The sequence below is a fragment of the Thrips palmi genome, unplaced genomic scaffold (assembly GCF_012932325.1).
Source record: "Thrips palmi isolate BJ-2018 unplaced genomic scaffold, TpBJ-2018v1 HiC_scaffold_18, whole genome shotgun sequence".
Classification (NCBI taxonomy): Eukaryota; Metazoa; Arthropoda; class Insecta; order Thysanoptera; family Thripidae; genus Thrips; species Thrips palmi.
In genome coordinates, this window is record NW_023144627.1 from 5615446 (window position 1) to 5642183 (window position 26738).

Below are 26738 nucleotides of genomic sequence, written 5' to 3' on the forward strand. Positions count from 1 at the left end.
CTCATTCCGAGAGTCCTTTTCGTCGCTCTGTCTCTCTCGCACTCATGGGGCGTGCAGTATAGGTGCGAGAGAGACGGAGCGACGAAAACGACTCTCGGAATCGGTCTGCTGCCAGTGCCGGGGAGACTCGGGGAAGTCTATTCACGTCGGAAACAAAACGACGATGGCGAAACGCGCGTCGTCTCGCCGCTCTGTCTCTCTCGCACCCCTGCGGAACGCCCCACGAGTGCGACAGAGACAGAGCGGCGAAACGCACCGCCACGCCACGGCGACGCCGCACGGTGGGCCAGAAGACCGGTGGAGGCGACCAAAACTCTAGACGCGTTTTGAGCTCCAGAGTCGCTAAATACGACTCGAACCGAATGTGTGACCCCACCAATGGATTGCTCCCAGAACGAGGAATCCATTGGTGGGGTCACACGTTCGGTTCGAGTCCCATTTGGCGACTCTGGAGCTCAAAACGCGTCTGGAGTTTTGTCCGCCCCCACCGGTCTTCTGGCCCACTGTGCATACCCCACGCCGCGTGACGGAGGGTATGGCCGCGACCACCAAGCTGGCCGCGCGTCTCAACAACAGCGGGACACATGTCGCGCTTCTTATCGCGCTCGATCCGATCCGATTGAGTGTCATTCCCATTCGAGAGGGACTCCTTGACCGTCGTCCGTTGGCAACACTGTCGGACTGTAGACTGATTCCGAGTGGCGTTCTCGTCGCGCTGTGTCTCTGTCGCGCCTACACTGCACGCCCCATGAGTGTGAGAGAGACAGAGCGACGAAAACGACTCTCAGTCGCACAGTGGGCCAGAAGACCGGCGGAGGCGGCCAAAACTCTGGACGCGTTTTGAGCTCCAGAGTCGCTAAGAGAGACTCGAACCAAACGTGTGACCCCATCAATGGATTGCTCTCTGGACGAGGAATCCATTGGTGGAGTCACACGTTCGGTTCGAGTCCTGTTTAGCGACTCTGGAGCTCAAAACGCGTCAAGAGTTTTGGCCGCCTCCACCGGTCTTCTGGCCCACTGTGAGTCGGGCTGTCTGAGCTGCATCCTACGCCCCGTGCAGCGCCGCCACGCCGCGGGTACCCCCCTCCACACACACTCACACACACACACCAACGATGCTCCTCCACTCCACATGACATGACCAGCCTTAGCCTTTAGTTGGCTTGGAGCAGTGGCAGCGAGAGGTTGTACTGGTCCAGCGCCTCCCCGCGACCGCGTCACACAGCGTCCGGCGGAGCGACTACATACAGTGTACGGAGCACCACCCAGCAACCGACCCGACCAACCCAACCGGGCGGCCAAACAAGTGCACCCACTCAGGCTCAACGAGGACCGGTCGAGGAGGCGGCTCGGCGCGTGCACCGGACAGCGCACCGGACACCGCACCGGACGGCGTACCGAACAGCGCACCGGACAGCGTGCCGGACAGCGCACCGGACGGCGTACCGGACAGCGTACCGAACAGCGCACCGGACAGCGTGCCGGACAGCGCACCGGACAGCGTACCGGACAGCGTAACGGACAGCGTACCGGACAGCGTACCGGACAGCGTACCGGACGACGTACCGGACAGAGGACACTGACATCGAGAAGCCATGGCGCCCCCGGCCATCAGCAGAGACCCTCCGGACATTGAGGTAGGCAAAGCTGGAGGCGCACCCTAGCCTACACTGCATTCCAGTGGAGTCTCGCCCACTGCACTGCGCCACAGTGGGCCAGAAGACCGGTGGAGGCGGCCAAAACTCTAGATGCGTTTTGAGCTCCAGAGTCGCTAAATGGGACTCGAACCGAACGTGTGACCCCATCAATGGATTGCTCTTCGAACGAGGAATCCATAGGTGGGGTCACACGTTCGGTTCGAGCTCAAAACACGTTTAGAGTTTTTGGCCGCCTCCACCGGTCTTCTGGCCCACTGTGTGTGCGAGCCTGTGTGTCCCTACGCTGCAAACACAAGGCAAACACACGAGGACTATCGTTGCTGCTGGACATCGAGTCCATCGATAAACTCGATCCAAATTCCTTGGCGTGGCGCGGTTTGTCATCAGTGTGTCAAGGCGGTTGGCTCGGCTAGCTGAAGGGGCGGGGCAAGGAGGGGGGAAGGGGGGAGGGGACGGCCTTTGAACCCCGAGGAAGGCAAGGGTTTGTAATCAATCGCGCTGTGTTTTTCATCTCCTTTTTTCGGCAAGCACTTCAGCGACATGGCGAATACTACAGTAATCCGGCACGGTGTCACTTTGCCTAGGCGGGTTGACGAGGCGCGATCGAGGGTCCTGTTGGGCGTTCTCGGTCAGTTTGATCGGCCGCCACCGAAATCACATCACACTCACACTTCAGAGCGCAGCCTGCGTCACTTTCCCCGGGTCGTCCTTATCGGCGGCAAACGCTAGTTCAGCCTCCGATACTGCGGGGCAGCAGGGCAGGGGCACCCCGCCCCGCCCCCACCCCCACCCCCTGACCACAACATAGTGGCGGTTCGACAACACTGGGAAAACGAAGCCGGCCTGCCGGGCCGGATTACTTATTTCAACCAAACTTACATGCGGAATTGGGCCGGAAGACCGGTGGAGGCGGCCATAACTCTAGACGCGTTTTGAGCTCCAGTGTCGTTTAAACTGAACTCGAACCGAACGTGTGACCCCTAAGGGGTTACCCACTCTGGTAATCGTGTGTACGTACACTTCGTCCGGTAATCATTGGTAATCACACACCAAAACTGGCTAGTTTCGCCTTTTTTATCGGATTTGGGGGGTTTTTCCTATGAAATTAGGCCAAAATGCTCTTAGCTGGACAAAATTATGGAGTTTTTTGAGTATGTCTGTAGGTAATCACTGGTAATCAGTAATCCTGTGTACACTCCTGAGCTGAGTGGTCAACCCCTCGGTGACCCCACCAATGGATTCCTCGTTCGAAGAGCAATCCATTGGCGGGGTCACACGTTCGGTTCGAGTCCCATTTAACGACTCTGGAGCTCAAAACGCGTCTTGAGTTTTGGCCGGCGCGTACACAAAGTTTTGTGGACTGGACCTAGCCTAACCTAGCGTAAGCTAGCCCAGTGGGTGCGACATGAATGGCCCGTCTGGCACGCACTACTCGATAACGTCACGCCACTGTACTGTACGCATGGTGCGTGCGCCTCCACTGGGAATGAAAACGAATCGAAATGAAAGCGATCTCGAATAACACACGTCTGATAAGCGGCGACTGGCAAACAAGCGGCATCGTTGCCTCACTCCAACTTGGAGTGCTGTCATCGCTGTCGTCGATTTCTTTGTTATTGCAAAACCTTACGTTGCCAGGGTCGCGGGGAAGTGCCTGCCCAAGTGACAATTTTACCACTGTACTCGTCGACTAAAGACTCGCCCCGACAATGATGTACTTGTGCAGTGTTATCATCTGAAAGCACTTGAGCTTACGAAAATAGACGTACCATTGTCGGCCCTCGCATGAAGTAGAGGCCTACGTACCGCTTTCGGGAGCTGGGGCTCGGGCACTGTTAAAAAAATTCTGAAAATTCAGACAACTTTTTTCAGACTTGACGTTATGAAACACCAATTAAGACCTTTTTATGAAATTTCATAACTTTTGTCTGAGATGTCAGACAGGGCAGTCTGAGACCGTGCTTGGTCTGAATATTTGTACCCAGTCTGAAATTTCATAATGAGGGAAGTCATAAAATTAAGATTAGGCTGACTAATACAAAACCAGATATACAAAATCAAACGTCGCGCATCAAAGCATTATGATATTGGCAGTTGTTATGTTGAGGGAGCTTGTTGAATGCAAACTGTGGACCAATCACTTCTCAAATGGTTTGGTCCACTTGCTTGCAGCCGCCTGGAGTTACGTTTCAGGGACCTGCCGCTAGGTGGCGCCTGGAGCGCCGCGGCAGATCGCCACTTTGTATTTCCGATTAATGTCATTAAAGTAAATAATTTTTGCAAACAGCATCATCTGTTGCTTTAGTAATTATCAGCTCTAGCCTTTAGCAATAAGTTTGAAACAAAATATTACTCTGAAGTCGATAAAACCGCATTTCAATGTTGGCTCTCGCTGGCGTCTGCGTTCGGTCATTAGGTTGGGTGCCCGCATGATCCTCCGTGATGTTGTGGCACACATGGGAGATTTTATATGTGATCTCACCCTCGAACGACGAGTGCCTCAGTCCTACTGCGGACCATCTCGTCTGATATTTTTTGAGTAGCGATGGTGTCCATCGTGCGCGGAATCCCGGCGCGCTTTGAAGTTAGCTCTGTCTCTCACAGGAGAAAAATCGTTATCCGTCCAGTAGGTCCGCCCTAACAAGCGTCTAGACCACCACAATAGGCTGCCCTTTCCGCACGATTGCTGCAGGATGAATTCACACAGTATGTTCTAAAATTTTGGACAAAAAGTATGAATTTTCAGCTACAAAGCAGTGGGAATTTTAAGACTTGGCCATGTCTGAATTTTAAGACTTCATTTTCAGACCAAGACGAGTCTGAAAATTAATAACGAGTTTATGTAAAAGTACTTCACTCAAATTAGTCTGAAAATTCAGAAATTTTTTTTAACAGTGGGGCTCTAGCTTCCTAGTTGCATGGAGGCCCCTGAACCGACCTGAACCGAGGGGTTATGCACTCTCAAAACCTGTGAACCGACTATTACGCTCTATTACGCTTCAAAATAATCAGAATTTAGCTAAAAACGGCCCCAAAACACCCCAAAATTGGCAAAAATGGGAGAATTTCGGCTATTACGCGACTATTACGCGTACTATTACGCGTGCTATTACAGATAGAGTGAACCGACTATTACGCGAGTGCATACCCCCTCGCCCTGAACACTCATTCCGAGAGTCGTTTTCGTCGCTCTGTCTTTATCGCACTCACGGGGCACTCGGGGCTTTCCGTGTAGGTGCGAGAGAGGCAGAGCGGTTGAAACGACTCCCGAAACGGGTCCACAGACTTGATCGAGCGCCGCGGAGGTAGGCAACCCATCGAGCCGCGGGGGTGGGCAACCCACCTTGCGCAACGCGCCGCCAGATAGGTTAGCCTATTCGCAGACGATCATTTCTAGAGCCCTCCGGGGTACTTGTAGGGCTCTAATCATTGCAACGGACCACCTCTTTTGTGCAGAACCTGCTCCGGCTCAACCCGCGCACCCCGACACACGCCTCCCTGGTGCCGACCATCAAGACCAAGGCCAACAAGGCGCACTGGAAGCGCAACTCGGATAAGAAATGCGAGGTAAGACGGGCTGAACCTAGCCTTACCTGACCATTCCTAATAACCTTATCCAATATTTCCCACCGTAAGTTACCTTACCTTGCCTTACCTTACCCTACCTTACCTTACCTTTCCTTACCTTTCCTTACCTTACCTTACCTCGAGGGGGTAAACACTTCACGAAATCGTGTACAGACTACTCCGTATTACGCTGTATTACGGGTGTATTACACGTGTATTACGGCCCTAAAATGCCAAAATTTGGCACATTTGACCCAAAAATGGTATTACGATCACGTGTATTACGCGTAATACACGGTTTTTGTGTACAGGGTATTACGCGAGTGGTTACCCCCTCGCCTTACCTTACCTTTCCTTACCTTTCCTTACCTTACCTTATACCTTGCCTTACCTTGCCTTGCCTTGCCTCACCTTACATTACCTTTATACCTTACCTTTCCCAACTTACCTTAACCTTACCTAACCTTTCCAAACCTTATCGAACCCACCAGCAGGCACGGCACTCAAAATGCGACTCTTCCCCCACTGCAGACATGCCGGCCGCTGTTCGCGGACTTCGACGACATCAAGCACACGACGCTGAGCGAGCGCGCCGCGCTGCGGGAGGCGGCCAGGTGCCTCAAGTGCGCCGACGCGCCCTGCCAGAAGAGCTGCCCCACCCAGCTGGACGTCAAGAGCTTCATCACGTCCATCTCCAACAAGGTGCGCACAGTGTGCCAGAAGACCGGTGGAGGCGTACAAAACATCTAGACGCGTTTTGAGCTCCAGAGTCGCTAAACAGGACTCGAACCGAACGTGTGACCCCACCAATGGATTCCTCGTTCGGAGAGCAATCCATTGGTGGGGTCACACGTTCGGTTCGAGTCCCATTTAGCGACTCTCGAGCTCGAAGCGCGTTCGGGATTTTGGCCGCCTCCATCGTTCTTCTGGCCCACTGTGAGGCTTCCAGTCGAACCTAACCTAACCTGACTGCAACAGAACTTCTACGGCGCCGCGGCCGCCATCTTCTCCGACAACCCGCTGGGCCTGACCTGCGGCATGGTGTGCCCCACCAGCGACCTGTGCGTGGGCGGCTGCAACCTGCAGGCGGCTGAGGAGGGCCCCATCAACATCGGCGGCCTGCAGCAGTTCGCCACGGAGGTACTGCACACAGTGTGCCGGCACTGCAACAGACTGCAGCAACTCGTTACGTCACCTGCCTCTGTGTGAACGCTCTGCAGGTGCTGAAGAAGATGCGGATCCCCCAGGAGGTGCCGCCCGAGGCCGCCAAGCTGCCCAACTCCGCGGCCAAGATCGCGCTGCTGGGCTGCGGCCCGGCCTCGCTGTCCTGCGCCACGTTCCTGGGCCGCCTCGGCTACAAGGACATCACCATCTTCGAGAAGAGCGACTACGTCGGCGGGCTCAGGTGCGTGGTGTGTTTTCGCGCGGTGGGCTCGAACCGAGCGTGTGACCCCACCAATGGATTGCTCTCCGAACGAGGAATCCATTGGCGGGGTCACACGTTCGGTTCGGGTCCTGTTTGGCGACTCTGAAGCTCAAAACGCGTCTAGAGTTTCGGCCGCCTGCACCGGTCTTCTTGCTAACAGTTCATGTTCGCCTCCGCAGCTCCTCCGAGATCCCCCAGTACCGCCTGCCCTACGACGTGGTGCAGTACGAGGTGCAGCTGGTGCGCGACCTGGGCGTCAAGGTGCAGACGGGCCGCGCGCTGTCCGCCAAGGACCTGACGGTGCAGGGGCTGCGCCGGGACGGCTTCGAGGCCGTGTTCGTGGGCATCGGCATGCCGCAGGCCAAGCCGACCGGCGTGTTCAAGGGCCTGGGCAAGGAGCAGGGCTACTACACCTCCAAGGACTTCCTGCCCACCGTGGCCCGCGCCAGCAAGAGAGGTACGGACGCGTTTTGAGCTCCAGAGTCGCTAAATTGGACTCTAACCGAACGTGTGACCCCACCAATGGATTGCTCTCCGAACGAGGAATCCGTTGGTGGGGTCACACGTTCGGTTCAAGTCCCATTTAGCGATTTTGGAGCTCGAAACGCGTCTAGAGTTTCGGCCGAATGCACCGGTCTTCTGGCCCACTGTTGCTGCTGTTACTCACCAACTTCCCCGTGGCAGGCATGTGCTGCAGCAGCAACGCCCTGCCCGCCCTCCACGGCAACGTGCTCGTCCTCGGCGCCGGCGACACGGCCTTCGACTGCGCCACGTCCGCGCTGCGCTGCGGGGCCACCAGGGTGTTCGTGGTCTTCCGCAAGGGCTTCAGGAACATCCGGGCAGTGCCGGAGGAGGTAAAAAACTACCTAAACCTGGGCCTAAACCCTAGACGCGTTTTGAGCTCCAGGGTCGCTAAGTGGGACTCGAACCGAACGTGTGACCCAACCAATGGATTCCTCGTTCGGAGAGCAATCCATTGGTGGGGTCGCACGTTCGGTTCGAGTCCCATTTCGCGACTCTGGAGCTCAAAACGCGTCTAGAGTTTTGGCCGCCTCCGCCGGTCTTCTGGACCACTGTGCGTCTGGCGGCCGCCCCCCTGACCGCGTGCTGCCCCACAGGTGGAGCTGGCCGTGGAGGAGAAGTGCGAGTTCCTGCCCTTCATGAGCCCCAAGAAGGTGGTGCTGAAGGGCGCGTCGGGCCGCATCGCGGCCGTGGAGTTCGCGCGCACCGAGCAGCTGGCCGACGGCTCCTGGGTGGAGGACGAGGACCAGGCCATGCGCATCAAGGCGGACTTCGTCATCTCGGCCTTCGGGTCGGGGCTCTACGACGAGGACGGTAAGGCGCCACGCAGTTGCTCAGAAGGCCGGTGGAGGCGGTCAAAATCCCGGACGCGTTTTGAGCTCCAGAGTCGCTAACTGGGACTCGAACCGAACGTGTGACCCCACCAATGGATTGCTTTGCCCCCAGTGCGCGCCGCGCTCGCGCCGCTGCGCCTCAACAAGGACGGCACGCCGGAGGTGGACGTCAACACCATGGCGTCGTCCGAGCCGGGCGTCTTCTGCGGCGGCGACATCGCGGGGCTCTCCGAGACCACCGTGGAGTCGGTCAACGACGGCAAGACGGCCGCCTGGTACATCCACAAGTACATCCAGGTACAGGCCAGATCTGCCACAAAAAATTGTCCCAAGTTGCTCTCTGTGAGGCAGCACACAGTGGGCCAGAAGACCGGTGCAGGCGGCCAAAACTCTAGACGCGTTTTGAGCTCCAGAGTCGCTAAATGGGACTCGAACCGAACGTGTGACCCCACCAACGGATTGCCCTCCGAACGAGGAGTCCATTGGTGGGGTCACACGTTCGGTTCGAGTCCCATTTAGCGACTCCGAACTTCCGGCAGCACTGAGTGCGCTTTGTGACGTTCTTGGTCTCGGCCATGGTTTTGCGTCCTGCAGGAGAGCCACGGCGGCAGCGTGCCCAGCGAGCCGCGCCTGCCGCGCTTCTACTCCGCGGTGGACCGCGTGGACCTGAGCGTCACCATGTGCGGCGTGCGCTTCCCCAATCCGTTCGGCCTGGCCTCCGCGCCGCCCACCACGTCGTCCGCCATGATCCGCCGCGCCTTCGAGGTGAGTGAGACGGTGTCCGAGCCCGGCACCTCGCCGAAGACCGGTGGAGGCGGCCGAAACTCTAGACGCGTTTCGAGCTCCAGAGTCGCTAAACAGGACTCGAACAGAACGTGTGACCCCACCAATGGATTCCTCGTTCGAAGAGCAATCCATTGGTGGGGTCACACGTTCGGTTCGAGTCTCATTCAGCGACTCTGGAGCTCAAAACGCCTCTAGAGTTCTTGCCGCCTCCGCTGGTCTTCTGGCCCACTGTGGCCAGCGTTCGCCACTGGAGTCTCCGTCCCTCTTTCTCTCGCAGGCTGGCTGGGGCTTCGCCGTGACCAAGACGTTCGCGCTGGACAAGGACATCGTGACCAACGTGTCGCCGCGCATCGTCAAGGGCACCACCTCGCGCCACCACTTCGGCCCCGAGCAGGGCTCCTTCCTCAATATCGAGCTCATCTCGGAGAAGTGCCAGGACTACTGGCTCACCAGCATCAAGGAGCTCAAGCGGGACTTCCCTGAGAACGTGAGCGCACTGGACGGGCTGCTGGAGGGTGGCGTACAGTGGTCCAGAAGACCGATGGAGGCAGACAAAACTCTAGAGGCGTTTTGAGCTCCAGAGTCGCTAAATGGGACTCGAACCGAACGTGTGACCCCACCAATGGATTGCTCTCCGAACGAGGAATCGATTGGTGGGGTTAAACGTTCGGTTCGAGGCCTGGTTAGCGACACTGGAGCTCAAAACCCGTCTAGACTTTTGTCCACCTCCACTGGTCTTCTATCCCACTGTGTGGCGGAAGGCCTCGATAGGTTGCCAACCTCAGCGTGCCCAAGGTGATATCTAGGTTTTCCTCTTGGGAAGTTGACTGGTGTGGGTTTGGCAACCCTATCGACACTGGTGAAACGTGGAAAGCTTTGCCTACTGACGTGGCAACTCTCCGCAGGTGCTCGTGGCCAGCATCATGTGCTCCTACAACCAGGAGGACTGGGTCAAGCTGAGCAGCCTGGCCGAGGGCGCCGGCGCGGACATGCTGGAGCTCAACCTGTCCTGCCCCCACGGCATGGGCGAGTCCGGGATGGGGCTGGCCTGCGGACAGGTAGGCATGCTGACGTCAAAGTGTGTTCCCCGTCGCGCAGTGGCCAGAAGACCGGCACAGTGGGCCAGAAGACCGGCACAGTGGGCCAGAAGCCCGGCACAGTGGGCCAGAAGACCGGCACAGTGGGCCAGAAGCCCGGCACAGTGGGCCAGAAGCCCGGCACAGGCGGCCAAAACTCTAGACGCGTTTTGAGCTCCATAGTCGCTGAATGGGACGCAATCCGAGCGTGTGACCCCACTAATGGATTCCTCGTTCGGCCGCCTCCACCTGTCTTCTGGCCCACCGTGCGTCAAAGCGCAAGACGCCACGTACACTCTGTTGCTTTCAGAAACCGGAACTGGTGCGCGACATCTCTCGCTGGGTGAGCAGCACCGTCAAGATCCCCGTGTTCATCAAGCTCACCCCCAACATCACGGACATCGTCACCATCGCCAAGGCTGCTAAGGAGGGTGAGTCAGTGCGCCCCACCCACACAGTGGGCTAGAAGACCGGTGGAGGCGGCCAAAACTTTAGACGCGTTTTGAGCTCCAGAGTCGCTAAAATGGGACTCGAACCGAACGTGTGACCCCACCAATGGATTGCTCGTTCGGAGAGCAATCCATTGGTGGGGTCACACGTTCGGTTCGAGTCCTGTTCAGCGACCCTGGAGCTCAAAACGAGTCCATTGTGTTGGCCGCCTTGAGTCCCGGCCCCGGCGCGCTCAGCATCGTCCTGTTGTTCGTGTCCTCCACAGGCGGCGCTAGCGGCGTGTCCGCCATCAACACGGTGTCGGGCTTGATGAGCCTCAGCGCGAGCGGCACCCCCTGGCCGGCAGTGGGCCCCCGCAGCCCCGGCGCCGCGCTGCGCACCACGTACGGCGGCGTGTCCGGCAACGCCACCAGGCCGATGGGGCTGCGCGCCGTGTCCGCCATCGCCAGGGAGCTGCCCGGCTTCCCCATCATGGGCATCGGCGGCGTGGACTCGGCCGACGTGGCGCTGCAGTTCCTGCAGGCCGGCGCCACCACCCTGCAGGTACACCGTCGCACCACAGTGGGCCAGAAGACCGGTGGAGGCGGTCAAACCTCCGGACGCGTTTTGAGCTCCAGAGTCGCTAAATGGGACTCGAACCGAACGTGTGACCCCACCAATGAATTGCTCTCCGAACGAGGAATCCATTGGTGGGGTCACACGTTCGGTTCGGGTCCTGTTTAGCGACTCTAGAGCTCAAAACGCGTTTAGAGTTTTGGCCGCCTGCGCGTGCGCGTCTTCTGCCCCACTGTGCGATACACCAGGGTTGCCTACCTCAGCCACTGGAGGCGACTCTCCAGAACTTGAACTTGTTCACCTCGTCCACAGGTGTGCAGCGCGGTGCAGAACCAAGACTTCACGCTCGTGGACGACTACAAGACGGGGCTGCAGGCGCTGCTGCACCTCCGGACGCTGGACCTGGAGGCGGGCTGGGACGGCCAGAGCCCGCCGCGCGCCAAGCTGTACAAGGGCAAGCCCGTCGTGCCCGTCGCGGCCGCGGACTCCGGCAAGGTAAGCCTGTCTGGCCTGCCGCTACCTGTAGGCGCGCAGTGGGCCAGAAGACCGGTGGAGGTGGCTAAAACTGTAGACGCGTTTTGAGCTCCAGAGTCGCTAAATGAGACTCGAACCGAACGTGTGATGGATTCCTCGTTCGAAGAGCAATCGGTGGGGTCACTCTTTCGGTTCGAGTCCAGGGACTCTGGAGCTCAAAACGCGTCCGGGGTTTTGACCGCCTCCACCGGTCTTCTGGCCCACTGTGCTTCGCCCCTCACATGTCTCATTCGGGATGTGGGTGCTGATTCCAGAAGCTGCCCCGGTTCGGGCCGTTCGAGGCGGAGCGCCAGTCCGCCGTGGCGGAGGCTAACAGTGCCTCGGCCAAGGGCGGCGCCAACGACGCCCCCGCCGCCCCCGCCCCGCCACTCCGCCCCCGCGGCCCCGCCCCCAAGGTGAAGGACGTCGTCGGCGCGGCCGTCGCCAACATCGGCTCCTACAAGAGTCTGGACAACACGGCGCAGGTGGTCGCGCTGGTCGACGAGGTGCGTTTGGACGACGGCGAATCTCTCTCTCTCTGTCTCTCTCTCTCTCTCTCTCACTCACTCACTCTCTCTCTCTCTCTCTCTCTCTCTCTCTCTAGTTAAAGTTCCAGCCAGCGTAAGTAACTGTTGCCGTGGTTTGTCTCTATACCAGGACACGTGCATCAACTGCGGCAAGTGCTACATGGCGTGCAACGACTCCGGCTACCAGGCCATCCACTTCGACCCCGTCACCCACCTGCCCAAGGTCAACGACGACTGCACCGGCTGCACCCTCTGCGTGTCCGTGTGCCCCATCATCGACTGCATCGAGTACGTACACGCACCAGTGGGCCAGAAGACCGGTGGAGGCGGTCAAAACCCCAGACGCGTTTTGAGCTCCAGCGTCGCTGAATGAGACTCGAACCAAACGTGTGACCCCACCAATGGATTGCTCTCCGAACGAGGAATCCATTGATGGGGTCACACGTACGGCTCAAAGCCCCCACCCCTCACGTACGCCTCCCCAATGTTCATTGATCATTCGCCATCTTCTGTCTGTTGCAGAATGGTTCCAAAAACCATACCCCATGTAGTGAAGAGAGGCTACCCGTCAGGTAAGGACACTCCAAAAGCGATCACCATCAGTGAGTGCCAATGACAAGAGGAGCTGCTGAGGCAATGAAAATAGTTTTCTGCCAAGTTTGCATGATATTAAGATTTATTTGATTAAGCAATTGTGATGTCTGTGAAAGTGCACAATGGGTTAATGTTCTAAATAAAGAAAACTTGTACATAGTATCGTAATATACATTTATTGTAGTGAATAAGGTTAATGAAAATCAGCAAGAAAACTTGCATTAAAAGGTCTCTTTCTCTTTCATCAAGTAATACTGCATGAGTACAAATTATTGAAGTGAGCACGAGCCAAAGACAAACATGACCAAATAAAAAGTATGAAGAATCAAAGTATCGGCAGAAGGTTCTCACCCACCTTAAAAACTCGTTCAAGTTCATCTAGTTCTTAAATATAAGAAGGATCTAATTTCTATTCTTTCCTGTCAGACTGTACACATTCAAACAAACATACTGCAATATCACACAAAACATTCACATTACATGAAGAATAAAAAGTTCATATTAACACCCCTAAGGATTAAATAATGTCTAAAAGTGATGAAAATGCTAGTGAGGCATGATCAGCACTTGGCTTATATTATTATTATTATAATAAAACCAGTAAGTTACACAAGCACATTGGCCATAGCTATGATGTGGGATTTAAGTTACTAACGCATAAGCACAACCTCCTCTACTGTGATCCAAGTTAACTCATAGGCTCAATACACGTTTTACGTATTATGGTTGAGGCCAGAATTGAAAATGCTGAACAAGATGTCTTGTTTCTCAGGCAGTGCTCTCGGACAGCAAACAGGTTGATGAAATAGGTAACATGGTTTAATTAACAAGTGATGGAATACTAAGTCCTATGAACTGACAACAATGAGAGCTCAGAGCAATAACCATTTCAACTACATAGACAAAGGGAGGACATAGGTAACAAGCTCAAACCAATTAGTTCAAGCTGTATGACTAAACAAACAGTATTTGAGTACAAATTGTAGACAAAACAAACAAAGGGAAACAAATAACACTTCAACAAGGTTAAAGCAGCTGAAGGTATCGAGGAAAAGAGAGGGCAACTGACCCATTTCAAAAACATAAAAAAATCCTCTAGTGCAGTGGAATGAAGCAAAACCAAAAAGAAATTCTTTCAAAAAGGTATTGATGAAATTTTCACAAAAGGAACTTGGGTGACAATGTAAATTATTCCAAAGCCAAAATTCTCCATATCAAAATTTCTGTTTGTGAAAAAAAAAAAAAAACACAACAAAAAAACAAAGAAATTGTAAATGGAAAATAGACAATCTAGCTAGCTTATGGATCTAATATGCACAGACATGAGCCTACAACTGTTCAAAATATGAATTCAAAAAATATTGCAAATATCTAAGTTGCCTCTAAAAATCACGGACAAGTTCATTTTACGAAAAAAGAGACTACAGCTGAGCACAGTTGGCACATGCCTCCCTCATATCATATCTTTAATTTATCTCTACTCCAAACTATCAAAAAGATGAAGTGCTGATGTAACAAGTACATGACTGTTCAGTGATTCTCAGCATGTGTAATTCTTTCTCGTTAAACACAAAGTCAATCACAATGAAGCAAAGAAACACAAGCGTTCTTCATTTCGAAATGGAACTACGGATGTAGAACAGGGAATGATCCACAAAATTAAATGCAAATGTGTTCCTTCTCAGAATTCATTTCTTTAAAAATAGGTAAGGTAAAAGACTACTGGCAAATAGCACCTTACTCACTGGGTTGTCAAAGACAATGATAATGTAAAAGGTTGGCCAAATTTTGCACAAAGGAAGCTGTATGAAAACCCAATTGCTTTTCGTTCTTGTGAGCCAATTATGACAGTGAATGTTACTTATCAGTACAAAAATAAGATAATATGAGCAATTTTCCGAAACATCCTATGTATAAGGTTTATTAGCACACAAGGAAAAAGAGGTGGTGATAAGAAGTGTTTCATTACGTGGACAGGGCCCTACAGATCAACAACGATCCCACATTAAGATGTTAATACAATACAAATAAGAAATTTTCAAATTTATATACAGAAGGCAGTGCCAATAGAATAATAAAAACAGCCCACTCTCCCTTTTCAGGTTTAATAAATAAGCATCACATTGTGCAGCAAATCTTCCTAATATTGAAACAGAATAATGCTACAGTTCTACATAAGTAACTACATAAAAAAGATAGAAGAAAAACCTAAGGTAGTCAAAAAGCCATATCACAAAAGGTTTTCTGCTTGTCACAGATTCAATTGAAAAATTAAAATGATTGGAGAAATTCCATTGTTAATAGGCAAAAGAATTTCACCCTGGCAAGTAATCATGAAATTTTCTGGAAAACGCGACATTTTGATTATGTGACAAAACAAAAGCCTTGTCAAAAAGAATACATGACCTCTCCCTTGTCAAACATCACGATACTTCAGAGCAAACTGCGGTCAGACAAATAAACAATCAGCATTATATCAAATACGATAAATTGTAATGCTAACCCAATGTCTTGCAGAGAATTAAAAAACCACTCCTAAGAAATTCATTTTCCCATGTATAGTAGGTGTACCTTCTATGAAAGTTCACCATTTTCTGTGGCAACAGTAATAAGAAGTGTTTTGCAAAGGAGCTGCCAACCGAGATTCAGTCAACATTCTACATTGTACATAACGTCCTCATTCCTACTTGATAGGAATAAAATTAAGCTATATACTTCTAAACATACAAGCAATTCTATCAAAAATAAACTTACAGAAATGTCTAATGTCAAGGAGCATGACGATCAATAGGCCTGTTAACCTCCTAAAAAATACTTAGGCTGAAATGATTACATCACCAATACACAAAAAATAAAATTTAAAGTAATCCCTGAGTAAAGCACAAAACATTACTCCTCCTTTCCTCACATAGCAGGCTGATGCAACAGATCAGAATCACATCATTATTGCTATCAACTTCATCATAAATAGAAAGTGAAAAGAATTTAAGTACAAATGTTGATTGCTTTATCACTACCAGTAAGTTGAACATCTACAGAATTGATATAAGCCTAAGTAATGTACATAGTAACCACCAATAAATTACAACAGTCCACTGGTTGCAAAGGAAGCGACAGCCATGCCCACAACTTAAGTGGCATGGGATTAACTTTTGAGTCCACAAATGTGACACTATTGCCTGAAGGTTTGAGTGGGAATAATAGGGTTGTTAATGGGTGTCACATAGTCACCAATCATCAAGCTGTTGTTGACAGGATAATTTGATGAATTGAAGACCAGCTGGGTTGGTTGCCCCGAAATACTCATGTTGCTACACTGCAAAATACCAAAGGCACACACCATATTTATCAAACACCATAAATCATATGAAAAAGAACTGGAATGTGAAAACTAAATTGTTGAAATAGAATCAACAAAATGTCCCACAGACTTACCTGGGCCGTAAATAATGTGGGAGCAATGCCTCCACCAATCAATTGAGCAGCTTGAGTTGACGTGGCAGTTCCAATCCTTTGACGTCCTGTGCTCGATATACTTCCTGGATGAATGTTTGGCTGGTTGCCTGAAAGCGAAGAGTTCAAAATTACATTCATATCAGAGTTGTTATTAAAACACAGAAAATACAGAATTTTTTAAAAATACACACTGGGTACTAAGTGTTTGGACTTAAGCAAGCATAGACAGTGACTTACCCAAGGCAATAAGATTATTGGTCTGTGATGTGTCCATGGATACTTCTCCTAGGCCATTAACGGACATCCCATTAACCATATTTACAGCTAGAACAAACAAAACAGTCATTCTTCCACAAGTTCACACAACTTTGTAGCAAAACCAACAGAATTTATCAAATGAGAAGATGATAGGTCAATAAAGAAAAGGAGTTCCAGCTGATCTGAGCAAATGAGTTAATTTAAGATGAATAAAAGACTAGGCGTCTAAAAAAAACAAACAAAACACTTTAATTTTGTTTGCTGCATAAAAATACATCATGTCACACAGCAGACAGATACAATAAACCTTGAAACCATATTCATTTGTACAATGGTTACTATCAACTTTGGTGAAATAAGAAATTGAGTCCAGGCCATTAATTAAACAGTGTAACAATCTACAACCCAACAATCTATGGGTTTAATAAAATTTGTGGCAATCAAAATCTTAACTGTAGATTTGTCCATATATATTAGAACAAAACCTTAGATATAAGGTAGAGGCAGCAGCAAAATTGGTACACAATAGAAACTAGACAAATTTTATCATTGACTTGCTGCCATCAGTTCCCACTAACTGAAAGGGGGTCATGAGGGGGCACATTATGCAAGGATTGACAGCAATACATTAAAGAAATTAAGCACTCCGTGGGGTCGAGCTACTCAAAGTATTCATATCAATCACATTAGTTAAAATTAAGTGTGCAACTCATCAATCATGTGACTAGCTGGATACAAAATATCAGTCATTAAAATAAGGCATTCATCTACAAAGCCATTACATGAATAAATTGCATGAAAGAGTTAAAACTCCCAAATCATAACAAGATAAGGTACAGATACGCCAGTCAAAGTCACAAAAACTTTAAAAAATAAAATTCACGCAGAACACTTGCCAAACAGTGAACTTTCAACAATAACAGCTTCTTAGGATTTGTACTATAACAAGGTAAACAACAACTAGACATATGGATTAGAACTACTACTAATAACAGGTAATCTACATGGAACACAGATTTCATTGAGCAGAAACTAATCAATTCATTTCCCAAATAGCTATATCAATAGCCGCTGAAAACTACTGTTGGTGCAGCGCAAGATTGTAGAACTGTCCATCCATTTCATACACTTGATCAACAGCGCAATAAGCGTATGATGGGTATGAGCTGCTTGGAGCATATGGCACGCACAGCCCTAAGACGCAACAAACAGAAACATGCATCAGTACTACTGTTACCCATTTAATTTTCATTTGCTATCTACAATCCAAATGCCCATAACTTGAGGCATGTTGCTGTGTTAACAAAAGCAATAGTCGGTGCAAAGTTTTTCTTTATCTCATATTTAATCAAAGCATGAAGAACATTTACAAAACAAAAAGTTAAAGCTATAAATTAGAATATCACAGTTGCAGTACATGCTAATAAATAAGGAATGTAGGAGAACCTTTACTTACAATTTAAAAGGAAATGAAAGCAAACAGAATGAATTCGAGACAGTAGAAGTTACTGTCTCCCTTGATACAGTATCTAAAACAATGGATGTATGAGACTACAAATGGAAACAAAACAGGTCCTCTTTAAATTATTTAAAGTCCAAGCAAGGATAAACTTGAACCTATACAGTAAAAAATGAAATAAAGTGAAGGCTGCAAATACTGCACTGAGTTTTTTAAATGAAGAATTAATGAAATGAAATGACACATGTTTGGAAGGGGCTACAACAATCTACAGTGCATGCACTTAAAATTTAATCAAAATACAACAGCAGAAAAATACAAACATGCCGCCAAGAACATGAACCAGGCTATCTGATCGATGAGGCAGTTCTTTCGACACTTGTCAGGTGACTACACTGTCTCTGAAGGGAGTGAAAACTCAAAATGGCCGTATTCCAATGGTATAAGGTAAAAACTCGAAGGACGAAGTAATGATGTTTCAGAAAAAAATTGAATTGGCCGTAACTCTTAGGGCAGATGCCCATATTCACGACACAGATAGCAGACGAGCAACCAACCACGATGAACAATAGAAAATAATATTAATTGGACTGCTATATATACTGGAAATTTTCAGTGAGCACTCATCACCAGAAATGTATTTGATTCCTCAAATAACTACAAAGCGACCCTTTTACATACTGTTTATGTAAGCACTACCGCCTTCTATACATATGATCATTTAATTAACTTCCTGACAGAGGTTTCAACACAGATTTTAAAAATTCCCTGTAGCTTTGAAACAGAAAACATTTGCTCAGAAAAGAGGACGAGTGATATTTGCTCATAAAGAGAATCTCTCTACTCACCCTGCCTTGCACCTTGGACATCCAACAGGTTCCAGTACTGTTCACTAGGTGAAGCATGTGATGTGCCTGGAGGAGCCTGTGCCGGCTGGCCTGTGTACCGGAAGTACGGATTCTTCAGATCTAGACTATTGCTTGTGCGCATAGTTGTTCCCTCCACTCTCATTTCTAGGTTGACGTCATAGCTTTGCCTACAAAAAATGAAACCAAGAAAAATGTGATACAAAAAACATAACTTCAATCAATCAATCAATCAATCACGCAACCCCTCTCTTTGCACCATGCGGAGCCAAAACTGAAATGTGAAACTTAAAAAGACTGACACTTACCTTTGGTTTGCGACAAGGGATACTTTTCCTCGAAGAAGTTGCCCAGCCTTAACAAACAACGGTGACTCTACGAGGCAACGAACTTGATACCAATGAGTTAAGGGCTCCAACGGTGAAGTGGATAGCCAAATAGGTGACTGAGATCCAAAGAAAGCCACATCAAACCAGAATGCCAATCCATGAACAGTACCCGTTTCCAGCATGTGAAATTCAATTGGAATTTCTGAAAAAAAAAAAAAAAAAAAAAGTCAAGAAAAAAACATAGAAAATTTTGAAACCATTTCGCTTTTAACACAGGTGATTTGGAAACAAAACTAGTACCAATAAGATGCAGATCCTCTTCATTGGCCGTGCTGAAATCAACTATGTGACTGACAGATTTTGCCATTGTAATACGCATGTCAAATGTGTCAACAACAGGCTGGCGGAAGTACTCCCTCATAGCTGCTTCCCGGAGCACTCTCAAATCAACTCCATGGAAATGCTGCTGAAACCTAGGGCCAAAAAGAGTACCATAGTATTAGAGGTGAAAGGCCTCATCAAGAGCCTCAATTAGCAGAAAGGGACACTAAACATTTACAACTCACCAAAAATTGGCTTTGTTGAATTGTTCCATGTACAATGCTTCATCTGTGAAAGGAGCCACATGAAGATCACCACGGCTGGGAAACATTTTCCCTAAAAAAAAAACAAAAAAAAAAAAAAAAAACACGAGAATGTTATTTTTTACCTTTGTACAATTTAAAATAAGCAAACCACTAAGCGGAAAGATATTTTAACAAATAACAGGCAGCCCTCAATGAGGGAATAAAGAATGAAAACCTGACTGCCAAGGAATCATGATGAATACAAAGCAAACTAGGAAAATAACTCACCATCAGGTTTAAGCCATTTTTTAGCATGCAAGAAACTTTCCAGCATACGTTCATTAAACAGCATGTAGCCCATGGGCTCCGAAATAATAACATCAACCTTCTCTGGAAGGTCAATTTCCTCAATTTTTCCAGCAACTACAGAGATACGATCAGCAAGGTTGTTAGATCGGACGAGTTGCTGCATCATTGAAAAATAAATTAGGATTAATTCAAAATATTACCAACAAATTTGATGAGTCAATTGTTAGTTTGAACTGTGATTACCTCTGCATGTTGGGCCATAGAGCTTGCTTCCACAGCATACACTCTTGCTGCACCAGCTTGTGCAACAAAAAATGAGAGAATACCTGATCCGGCACCAACATCAAGAACCACTTTGTCTTTAAAATCAGCACCATTTGCTAGAACAGCTCTCTGATATGTAGATGTTCGAATATAGTCTTGCAACATGTTCTGCTGCTGAGATAGGTATCCATAAAACTGTAAAAAATTCAAAACAATTTTTAAAAATGAAAAATATTTATCTGCTAATATTTTATAAGTGTAAATATAAGTTTATAAATTTAAAAGTGGGACAGATAAAGGCCTCATAAAAACTATACCTGGAAGTATTGAATTGCAGAAGAGTCATCAGTACGGCAGGCAAAAGCAGAATTTTTATTTCCGGTTTTCACTTTTATCACAAGTCCATGGAAAGCTCTTAGTTCTGAAAAGGCATGGAGCATGAGAATTAGAATGTATCAACTAGGAAAAGAAACTTACAGAAAAAAACGAGACCTTACCTTCTGGGTCCTTGAATTTGAAAGAAAGACTTTCCATATCATCTAGGTGGAAGATGTAATTCAGGGCACCCATTCTGGCACATTCGGTTGAGTGTGACAGTACAAAATAAAACAAGGGATCTCCCTGCATCTGACCCTCTGGAACAACAACATCTGAGATGAAAAAAAATTATGTCAATAAACGACAGCCCATTCGTAATTCAGAAAGCCTAACTGGCGTAATGCTGGCGTACCAAGATAAATGCACAGAAGTGCAAAGAGAGTAGGGAGTTCAATTTATAAATAGAACCTAGCAGCAGCATGTAGACTGCACAGAGGCCCCAAACATTTTCACCCCAAATTCCCATTTATAACGACGCAACAAGGATTCCAGTGACCACCATAGAGTTCTCACAGGTAATCCAAGCGGAGGAAGTTGGTGGTCAGGCAGGACACGGTGCCTGCACTGTGCCAAGCAGCGAGAGGCGCTAGTCTGCCAAAACAAGCTGAGCATAAACATAACCAAGGCAGGTCGCGTCAAGACCCTCCATTGTCCCAGCACCAAGGGACTGGCCATGACCTAGCGTCACCGCCACAGGGCCGAGGCGACTTGGGAGTGACAGAGACAGGGCAGGCCGGCCCGAGCGTCTCGAGAGGGCAAGGACAAGGACGACTGCCGGCCAGAGCCAGTCACTGGCAGAGCGTCACTAATTGCTGTGCTGTGCGTCGCTTCCAGTGGAGGAGACGCGGGACTGGACGCGAGGTGGGCATCACGGACTTGGCTCGGCAACCGGCAGTCTCCATCGCGAAGCGCGCAGCAAGACGGGGGGAAAACATTCGCTGGCTCGCAGTGGGCTTCATCGAGAGGCACGCCAGAAAGTGTCAGTGCCGCAGAAAAGACGTTGCCGCCGAGCCAAACATTGCAAGCCACCCGAAGCACTCACCTCTGAATCCATTGATCGTGAAGCCTTGTGGATCGTACTCGGCCGAGAGCGTCACCGGGAAATCGTACTTCTGGATTATTTGTCCCGAGCTTTCGACTCGGGAGACGATAACACTCTCGAAGGTCCTCGCCATTCTTGTTTTTCGTGGCGACACAAAGAGAAGCTTGTGCCTCGCCTCGCAGCACCTCTTCACCGGTTCATCAGTTCACTGCACGGGCGCGTTCGCGAAGCGCGCGAAGCACAGCTTTGCAAAAGTGCTGCCGGTCAGAAGCGGTCTCCCGCTATGAAAAATTGGAACAAACATGGCGTGACAGAATGAGGTTAAGAAGAAGTCGAGGAGTTCGTTTTACTGGACCGCAGCTTATAGTTGGTGTGGTTTTGGGCATAGCCAGTGGAATATACGTCTGGAAACCCGAATTTGACAGGCACTACGGCAGCAACGTGTCACAAGAAGAGCTAGACAGAGAACGGCAGAAAACGTTGGCAAATTTTGACTTGCCGGAGAGCCAGAGCAAAGCAGACGCCCCGCCGAAGCCGCGGTCTTAGGTGAGGCAAAACACGCTATTGTTTATTTAGGATTCGAGTCCTTCTGGTAAATACGCTCTTTAGTGGTCAATGATTTCCCGTTTTTCTCATTTATTCATGGAAAAGTACAAAGTTTTTCGCGTGTATTGTTTTGAATGGTTGGATAAACTGGACTGTCCAGGTTAGCCAATAATTCTCAGTTCTGAGCAAGAAGTACGCAAAGTACGCAAATAATTGACATTTGACGGGTTTGTATGCTGTGTCAAACTTTTTCCAAGTCGTGTACATCTCTCTTCTCTGTTGACAGGTTATTTGACTCTCAGGAGAAACTCCTACAACGCGTTGTCTTCTCAATGAAGCTGGGCCCTTCAGGTCGTCTGTTTATAGCCACTGCTATCGGTTCCTTTTGCGGCTGGTTTATCGTCGAGCCTATCACTTGGGCTTACCACAATAAGTTTGGCAACGACAAGAAGAAAGATCTCCCGCCTCCAAAGGTAGTGTCACACTTGTTCATTTCCATTCGATTAATGAAATTAATCTGACGCCTAGGGTGATGAAATTTGTCGCTGTCTTTCTAAATGCTGTCACTTGTCTGATTTTTGCATCTCTAACACCCACTTTTGTTTGTTGCAGTACCAGTGAAATCAAGTGCATTTTCTCATCATGGCCAATCAAACTACTGCTGACCCTACAAAGCTGTCCCTCAAGAGTATTGCTGCAAAAATTTGGACTCCCACCAATGCAGGAACACGTCTCATAAAATATTCAATTATAGGAGGTGCACTAGGACTCGTATACTTTCAACTTTTAAGGCCAGGTATCCAAGAATACAAGTTTCGCAGGGATGATGAATTTGCCAGACAGCTGATTGAACTTGAGTTGAAGAGTCAAAAGAAGTCCTGATTTCCTGTATCCACTAGAACTGCTCGTTTTTAGAAATTAAAATTCTTTATTAGTACCTGTTATGATCATTTTATTTACTGCATATCTGATAACATTGAAAGAACCTGTTCAGGAATTAACACATTCACAAAACATTCTGTATGAATGGGAAACAAGGGATGCTAAAGTAACAAGGCAGAAAGAAGGCACAGAAATTTATCCTAATTTCATTTTGCAACATACAGACGTCATGAGCCAACATGAATGAATGATTTTGAAGCAGTATAGCTACCAAAATGTGCCAAGGTGTCTACAATGGAGACAAGATTTATTAATTACATAAATAAGCATGTCCAGAGACCACTATTCTTTATCTGTGGAGTATTTGGTATTGTAAATTGGGATGTAGTCGGTGACGAGTCTCCAGTCAGTGAAGAAGACGAGGATGGCTCCAGCTGCGCCCCCATAGCCAGCGAGGGATGGCGCCCTAAAGACAGACAAAAGGATTGTTAAACACTTCATAATCCACGACACCTAAGGATTCAGCTCGTTTCACAAGGGGCAGCTTCAACAAAGGCTCCATGGGATGGAACAAGCTCTAAGAGAAGTGGACAGCCGTTTGTAAAGAACAAAGAGGTCATAATGGTGGTAAATTTAAAGTTAACATGACAATAAAAATTAATTCAAAGGTCGTACGAATGTGGGACTTGATCAAAGCAAAGGTATTTTGACTCAACGACTGCTTCACACAAATCTAACCTAAACCTTTCAAGGGCACAAGAAATGTTGGAAGATGTTTAAGCAGTAACGTCCACGTACCAGTTCGGTAGTTGCTGAGTGAGCTTCTTGATGAACGACATGTTGGATAGTTGGTTTTGGACTAGACTCCTCCTCCGACTCGTGAGGAAATGAAAGAGAACAGTTCCAGCACTTTTGCAGGGAACCGAGAAGGGCCAGCTGAGCTCGAGCGAGCGGACGACACGACACTATGCGCAGAACAGTCCACTATTTGCAGGCTCCACTTTCCTGTGTGCAGTGTGTCTGTAAAGAGTGAAGTGGCGTGGCGTGGAAGGGTAAGAAATGGAATGACAATATTTTTGTCTCATTGAATTGTTTTAGCTGACGGAGCTGTTGGATGTTTAATCTAGTCATTACATTTTTAACATGGCTTTGTGTGCTTCTGTAGCAATTTGACTGAATTCTTCGATACCTACAATCACACTGATAACCTCCGATTACACACCGGTTTGTGGTTGATACCGGTTTGACACGGTACGGTGACAAGCATTTTACGTAATTAGAGAATCGACCTGACTGAAAATGGTAAGTTAAATTGTTGTTAACTTTCCACTAGACCCTCCTTCACTCATTCCTGAACGTAAATGAAATTATTTCATAAGCACAGTGCATTGTGGAAATAACAAATAACAAACATTTAAAGCGGATCCCCTTTCCCTTTCAGTCTCAAGAATTCCCTCCACTCAAAAATGATCTTCTGCTTCGTGCGGCGCGTGGGGAGCCAGTGGATAGAGTGCCTGTGTGGATTATGCGACAAGCAGGACGATACCTTCCAGGTAAGCAAACTTGATTTACTTGCAAATGTTCTATGTTGGATACTTTCTCATGAATTTCCTGTCTGCACAGAGTTCCGTGAAATGCGCTCAAAGTACGACTTCTTCACCATTTGTCAGACTCCTGAACTCGCAGCTGAAATTACCTTGCAACCCATCCGACGTTTTGATTTAGATGCTGCAATTATTTTTTCTGATATTCTTGTCATTCCCCAAGCTCTTGGAATGACTGTGGAGATGCAACCTGGAGTGGTGGGTTTTCCTTACTTGCTTGTTTTAACAAAATAACTCTGGACTGCTTCCCTCACCTTTCTTATTATTTCCTCTAGGGGCCCGTTCTACCCCAACCATTGGTGAGCCCTGCAGACATTAAGCGGCTAGTGACGCCAGTGAATGTTGAGGAGCAGCTTGGCTACGTGTTTCAAGCAATAACCTTAACCAGGCAAAAGTTATCTGGTAAGGTCCCTCTTATAGGGTTTTCTGGAGCCCCGGTAAGTCTGCATGTTCTGATTTTGTTCTACTTTTTCTAAGATTGTGACATGAAGTATGCCTTTTCTTTATTGTTGTTTAATTTTCAGTGGACCTTGATGGGGTATATGATTGAGGGTGGTGGCTCTAAGACCATGGCTAAATCTAAGGCATGGCTGTATGAACACCCACAAAGCAGTAAAGATTTGTTGAAAATAATTACTGATGTAGTAGTAGATTACCTCATAGGCCAAGCTGCTGCAGGAGCTCAGGTACAGAATCTTTCTGAGGCCCCTTCTATTGTAGGAATGTGAATCATTGATGCTCATATGCCCCCAATTGTCTTTGCAGCTTTTGCAGGTGTTTGAATCAAATGCAGAATATCTTGGTCCCGACCTGTTCCGGGAATTTGCGCTTCCCTGTGTTAGAGACATTTGTTCGAGAGTGAAAGCTGGCGTAAAGGCCAAAAACTTGGGTGACATACCAATGGTAAGAAATGCGTCTATTTGGTTTTTTGTTTGGGAAGTGCCATGTTGATAATGAGTCATCTTTCCCATTGCAGACAATATTTGCTAAGGGGGCCCACTATGCGTTGAAAGAGCTGGCTGACAGTGGGTACAATGTGATGGGCATTGATTGGACTGTAGATCCAGTGGTCGCTCGGGAGGCAACTGCCGGAAAGAATATCACTCTGCAAGGAAATTTCGACCCCTGTGGCCTGTATGCTAGTCCTGTAAGTGCACTTAACTTAGAGCCTCTCTTGCATTGTGGTTTCAATTCAGCTAAATTTAACTGTTGTTTACAGGAAGAAATTCAGAAACGTGTTCAAGTTATGGTTGAGAAATTTGGGAAGACTCGATATATAGCAAATCTTGGTCATGGCATTTATCCTGATATGAAACCAGAACATGCTGAAGCATTTATAAATGCAGTTCACAAGCAGTAACAGCAAGTTAGAAGTAGCCTGGTATTTGTTTATAGTTGTCTGTTGTTGTCTGAAATGACTAGTTATATGTGCCAATTGGTGTGTGGAAGGTCAAAGGAACTGTTAAGAATTATTTGGACCAGGAATATTATGTCCTTTTCTGGAAACAGTTCTACATTTGAAGTGGGAGGTGTTTCATTTTTGATACAAATGTGGAACTTAATTTGCTCATCTAGTAGTAACACTTATTTGTGCTGGAGCCTCTCCATGAATAAGTGTTTTTGACCCTTGAAATTTACAAAAGAGACATTTTTTCTGAGGTTCTTGAATCTATTGACTGTGATATTCAACATAATACATTCATTTCTGTTACGTTTGGCACCTCAAATTATGAAGGTGTTAGGGGCCTAAAAAGAAGGTAGATTATTGAGTTGACGCCGATCAACAGTTTTTGAATCCAATATTTTTACTTTGATAAAACTTGTAATGTTAAACATGATCTGATCTTCGTATTCATTTCATGTGAAGTTCTAAGTGTCACTGTGCAGGTACCTTACAATTGTTTTTTAGTGTCTTTCTCATGTAGCTTTTTCATCCATCAGTTTATTTCTGTAAAAAATTATCACATGTTACAAAAATTAAAGCATCTTGTTTTTGTTTTCTAACGCCATTTCTTTCATTGTGTTCCTTGTTCTCTGTCAAATTTGTCCGTCGAATATGATAGTGCCCCAAGAACACGAAACGCTCAATGTGATGTCATTTGCTGTCAATATGACTGCTTTAAGTCAAAATTTCGACCTGAATAAAGGTCATTTTGACGGTGGGATCATGGGTGGTCTGGGCGCCACGCGGGCGGTACCCTGGTACTCTGTAGAGAAAATCCACGGGGAAAGGTTGGCACAGTCTGGTAGACGTAGACAATTTGCCTGGTAC

At 48.1% G+C, this 26738-nt stretch overlaps 4 protein-coding genes and 1 long non-coding RNA gene across 8 annotated transcripts; 3 read left to right on the top strand and 2 right to left on the bottom strand.

The window, feature by feature from the left end:
• Window positions 1-1142: 1142 nt before the first annotated feature.
• On the top strand, window positions 1143-12669 carry LOC117645229 (dihydropyrimidine dehydrogenase [NADP(+)]). Of its 2 annotated transcripts, none has more exons than XM_034385274.1 (18): window positions 1143-1637; window positions 5115-5225; window positions 5757-5927; window positions 6204-6365; window positions 6446-6630; window positions 6831-7108; window positions 7336-7505; window positions 7770-7986; window positions 8119-8303; window positions 8601-8771; window positions 9070-9279; window positions 9698-9850; window positions 10179-10299; window positions 10584-10861; window positions 11186-11368; window positions 11662-11912; window positions 11971-12201; window positions 12436-12669. In XM_034385274.1, the coding sequence occupies exons 1-18, from the start codon at window positions 1596-1598 to the stop codon at window positions 12527-12529; spliced, it is 3213 nt and encodes a 1070-aa protein (XP_034241165.1). In that variant the 5' UTR covers window positions 1143-1595; the 3' UTR covers window positions 12530-12669. The 2 variants fall into 2 exon arrangements, with proteins under 2 accessions (XP_034241165.1, XP_034241166.1); XM_034385275.1 differs by having other exon boundaries at window positions 1146-1637; window positions 11662-11892; window positions 12044-12201.
• Window positions 12670-13685: 1016 nt separating this feature from the next.
• Window positions 13686-21704, bottom strand: LOC117645232 (histone-arginine methyltransferase CARMER). 3 transcript variants are annotated; one of them, XM_034385279.1, is made up of 12 exons: window positions 21435-21704; window positions 20512-20649; window positions 20332-20435; window positions 19994-20209; window positions 19730-19907; window positions 19442-19532; window positions 19176-19348; window positions 18855-19077; window positions 18529-18716; window positions 16201-16287; window positions 15943-16070; window positions 13686-15823 (listed from the first exon to the last, which is right to left on the bottom strand). In XM_034385279.1, exons 1-12 carry the CDS (start codon window positions 21565-21567, stop codon window positions 15680-15682), a joined length of 1803 nt encoding a protein of 600 aa, XP_034241170.1. In that variant the 5' UTR covers window positions 21568-21704; the 3' UTR covers window positions 13686-15679. The 3 variants fall into 3 exon arrangements, with proteins under 3 accessions (XP_034241170.1, XP_034241169.1, XP_034241171.1); XM_034385278.1 differs by having other exon boundaries at window positions 20512-20664; window positions 21435-21567; XM_034385280.1 differs by lacking the exons at window positions 13686-15823; window positions 15943-16070; window positions 16201-16287 and adding an exon at window positions 16446-17415 and having other exon boundaries at window positions 20512-20664.
• A 40-nt stretch (window positions 21705-21744) lies between these two features.
• On the top strand, window positions 21745-22924 carry LOC117645236. The gene is made up of 3 exons (XR_004587715.1): window positions 21745-21980; window positions 22267-22453; window positions 22593-22924. It is a non-coding gene; the product is annotated as an uncharacterized LOC117645236 (long non-coding RNA).
• Window positions 22916-23835, bottom strand: LOC117645235 (cytochrome b-c1 complex subunit 10-like). The gene is made up of 2 exons (XM_034385282.1): window positions 23661-23835; window positions 22916-23328 (listed from the first exon to the last, which is right to left on the bottom strand). The coding sequence occupies exons 1-2, from the start codon at window positions 23699-23701 to the stop codon at window positions 23205-23207; spliced, it is 165 nt and encodes a 54-aa protein (XP_034241173.1). The 5' UTR covers window positions 23702-23835; the 3' UTR covers window positions 22916-23204.
• Window positions 23766-26470, top strand: LOC117645233 (uroporphyrinogen decarboxylase). The gene is made up of 9 exons (XM_034385281.1): window positions 23766-23914; window positions 24028-24164; window positions 24304-24415; window positions 24486-24664; window positions 24742-24903; window positions 24991-25152; window positions 25232-25369; window positions 25443-25613; window positions 25686-26470. Exons 2-9 carry the CDS (start codon window positions 24162-24164, stop codon window positions 25824-25826), a joined length of 1068 nt encoding a protein of 355 aa, XP_034241172.1. The 5' UTR covers window positions 23766-23914; window positions 24028-24161; the 3' UTR covers window positions 25827-26470.
• The last annotated feature ends 268 nt before the right edge of the window (window positions 26471-26738 follow it).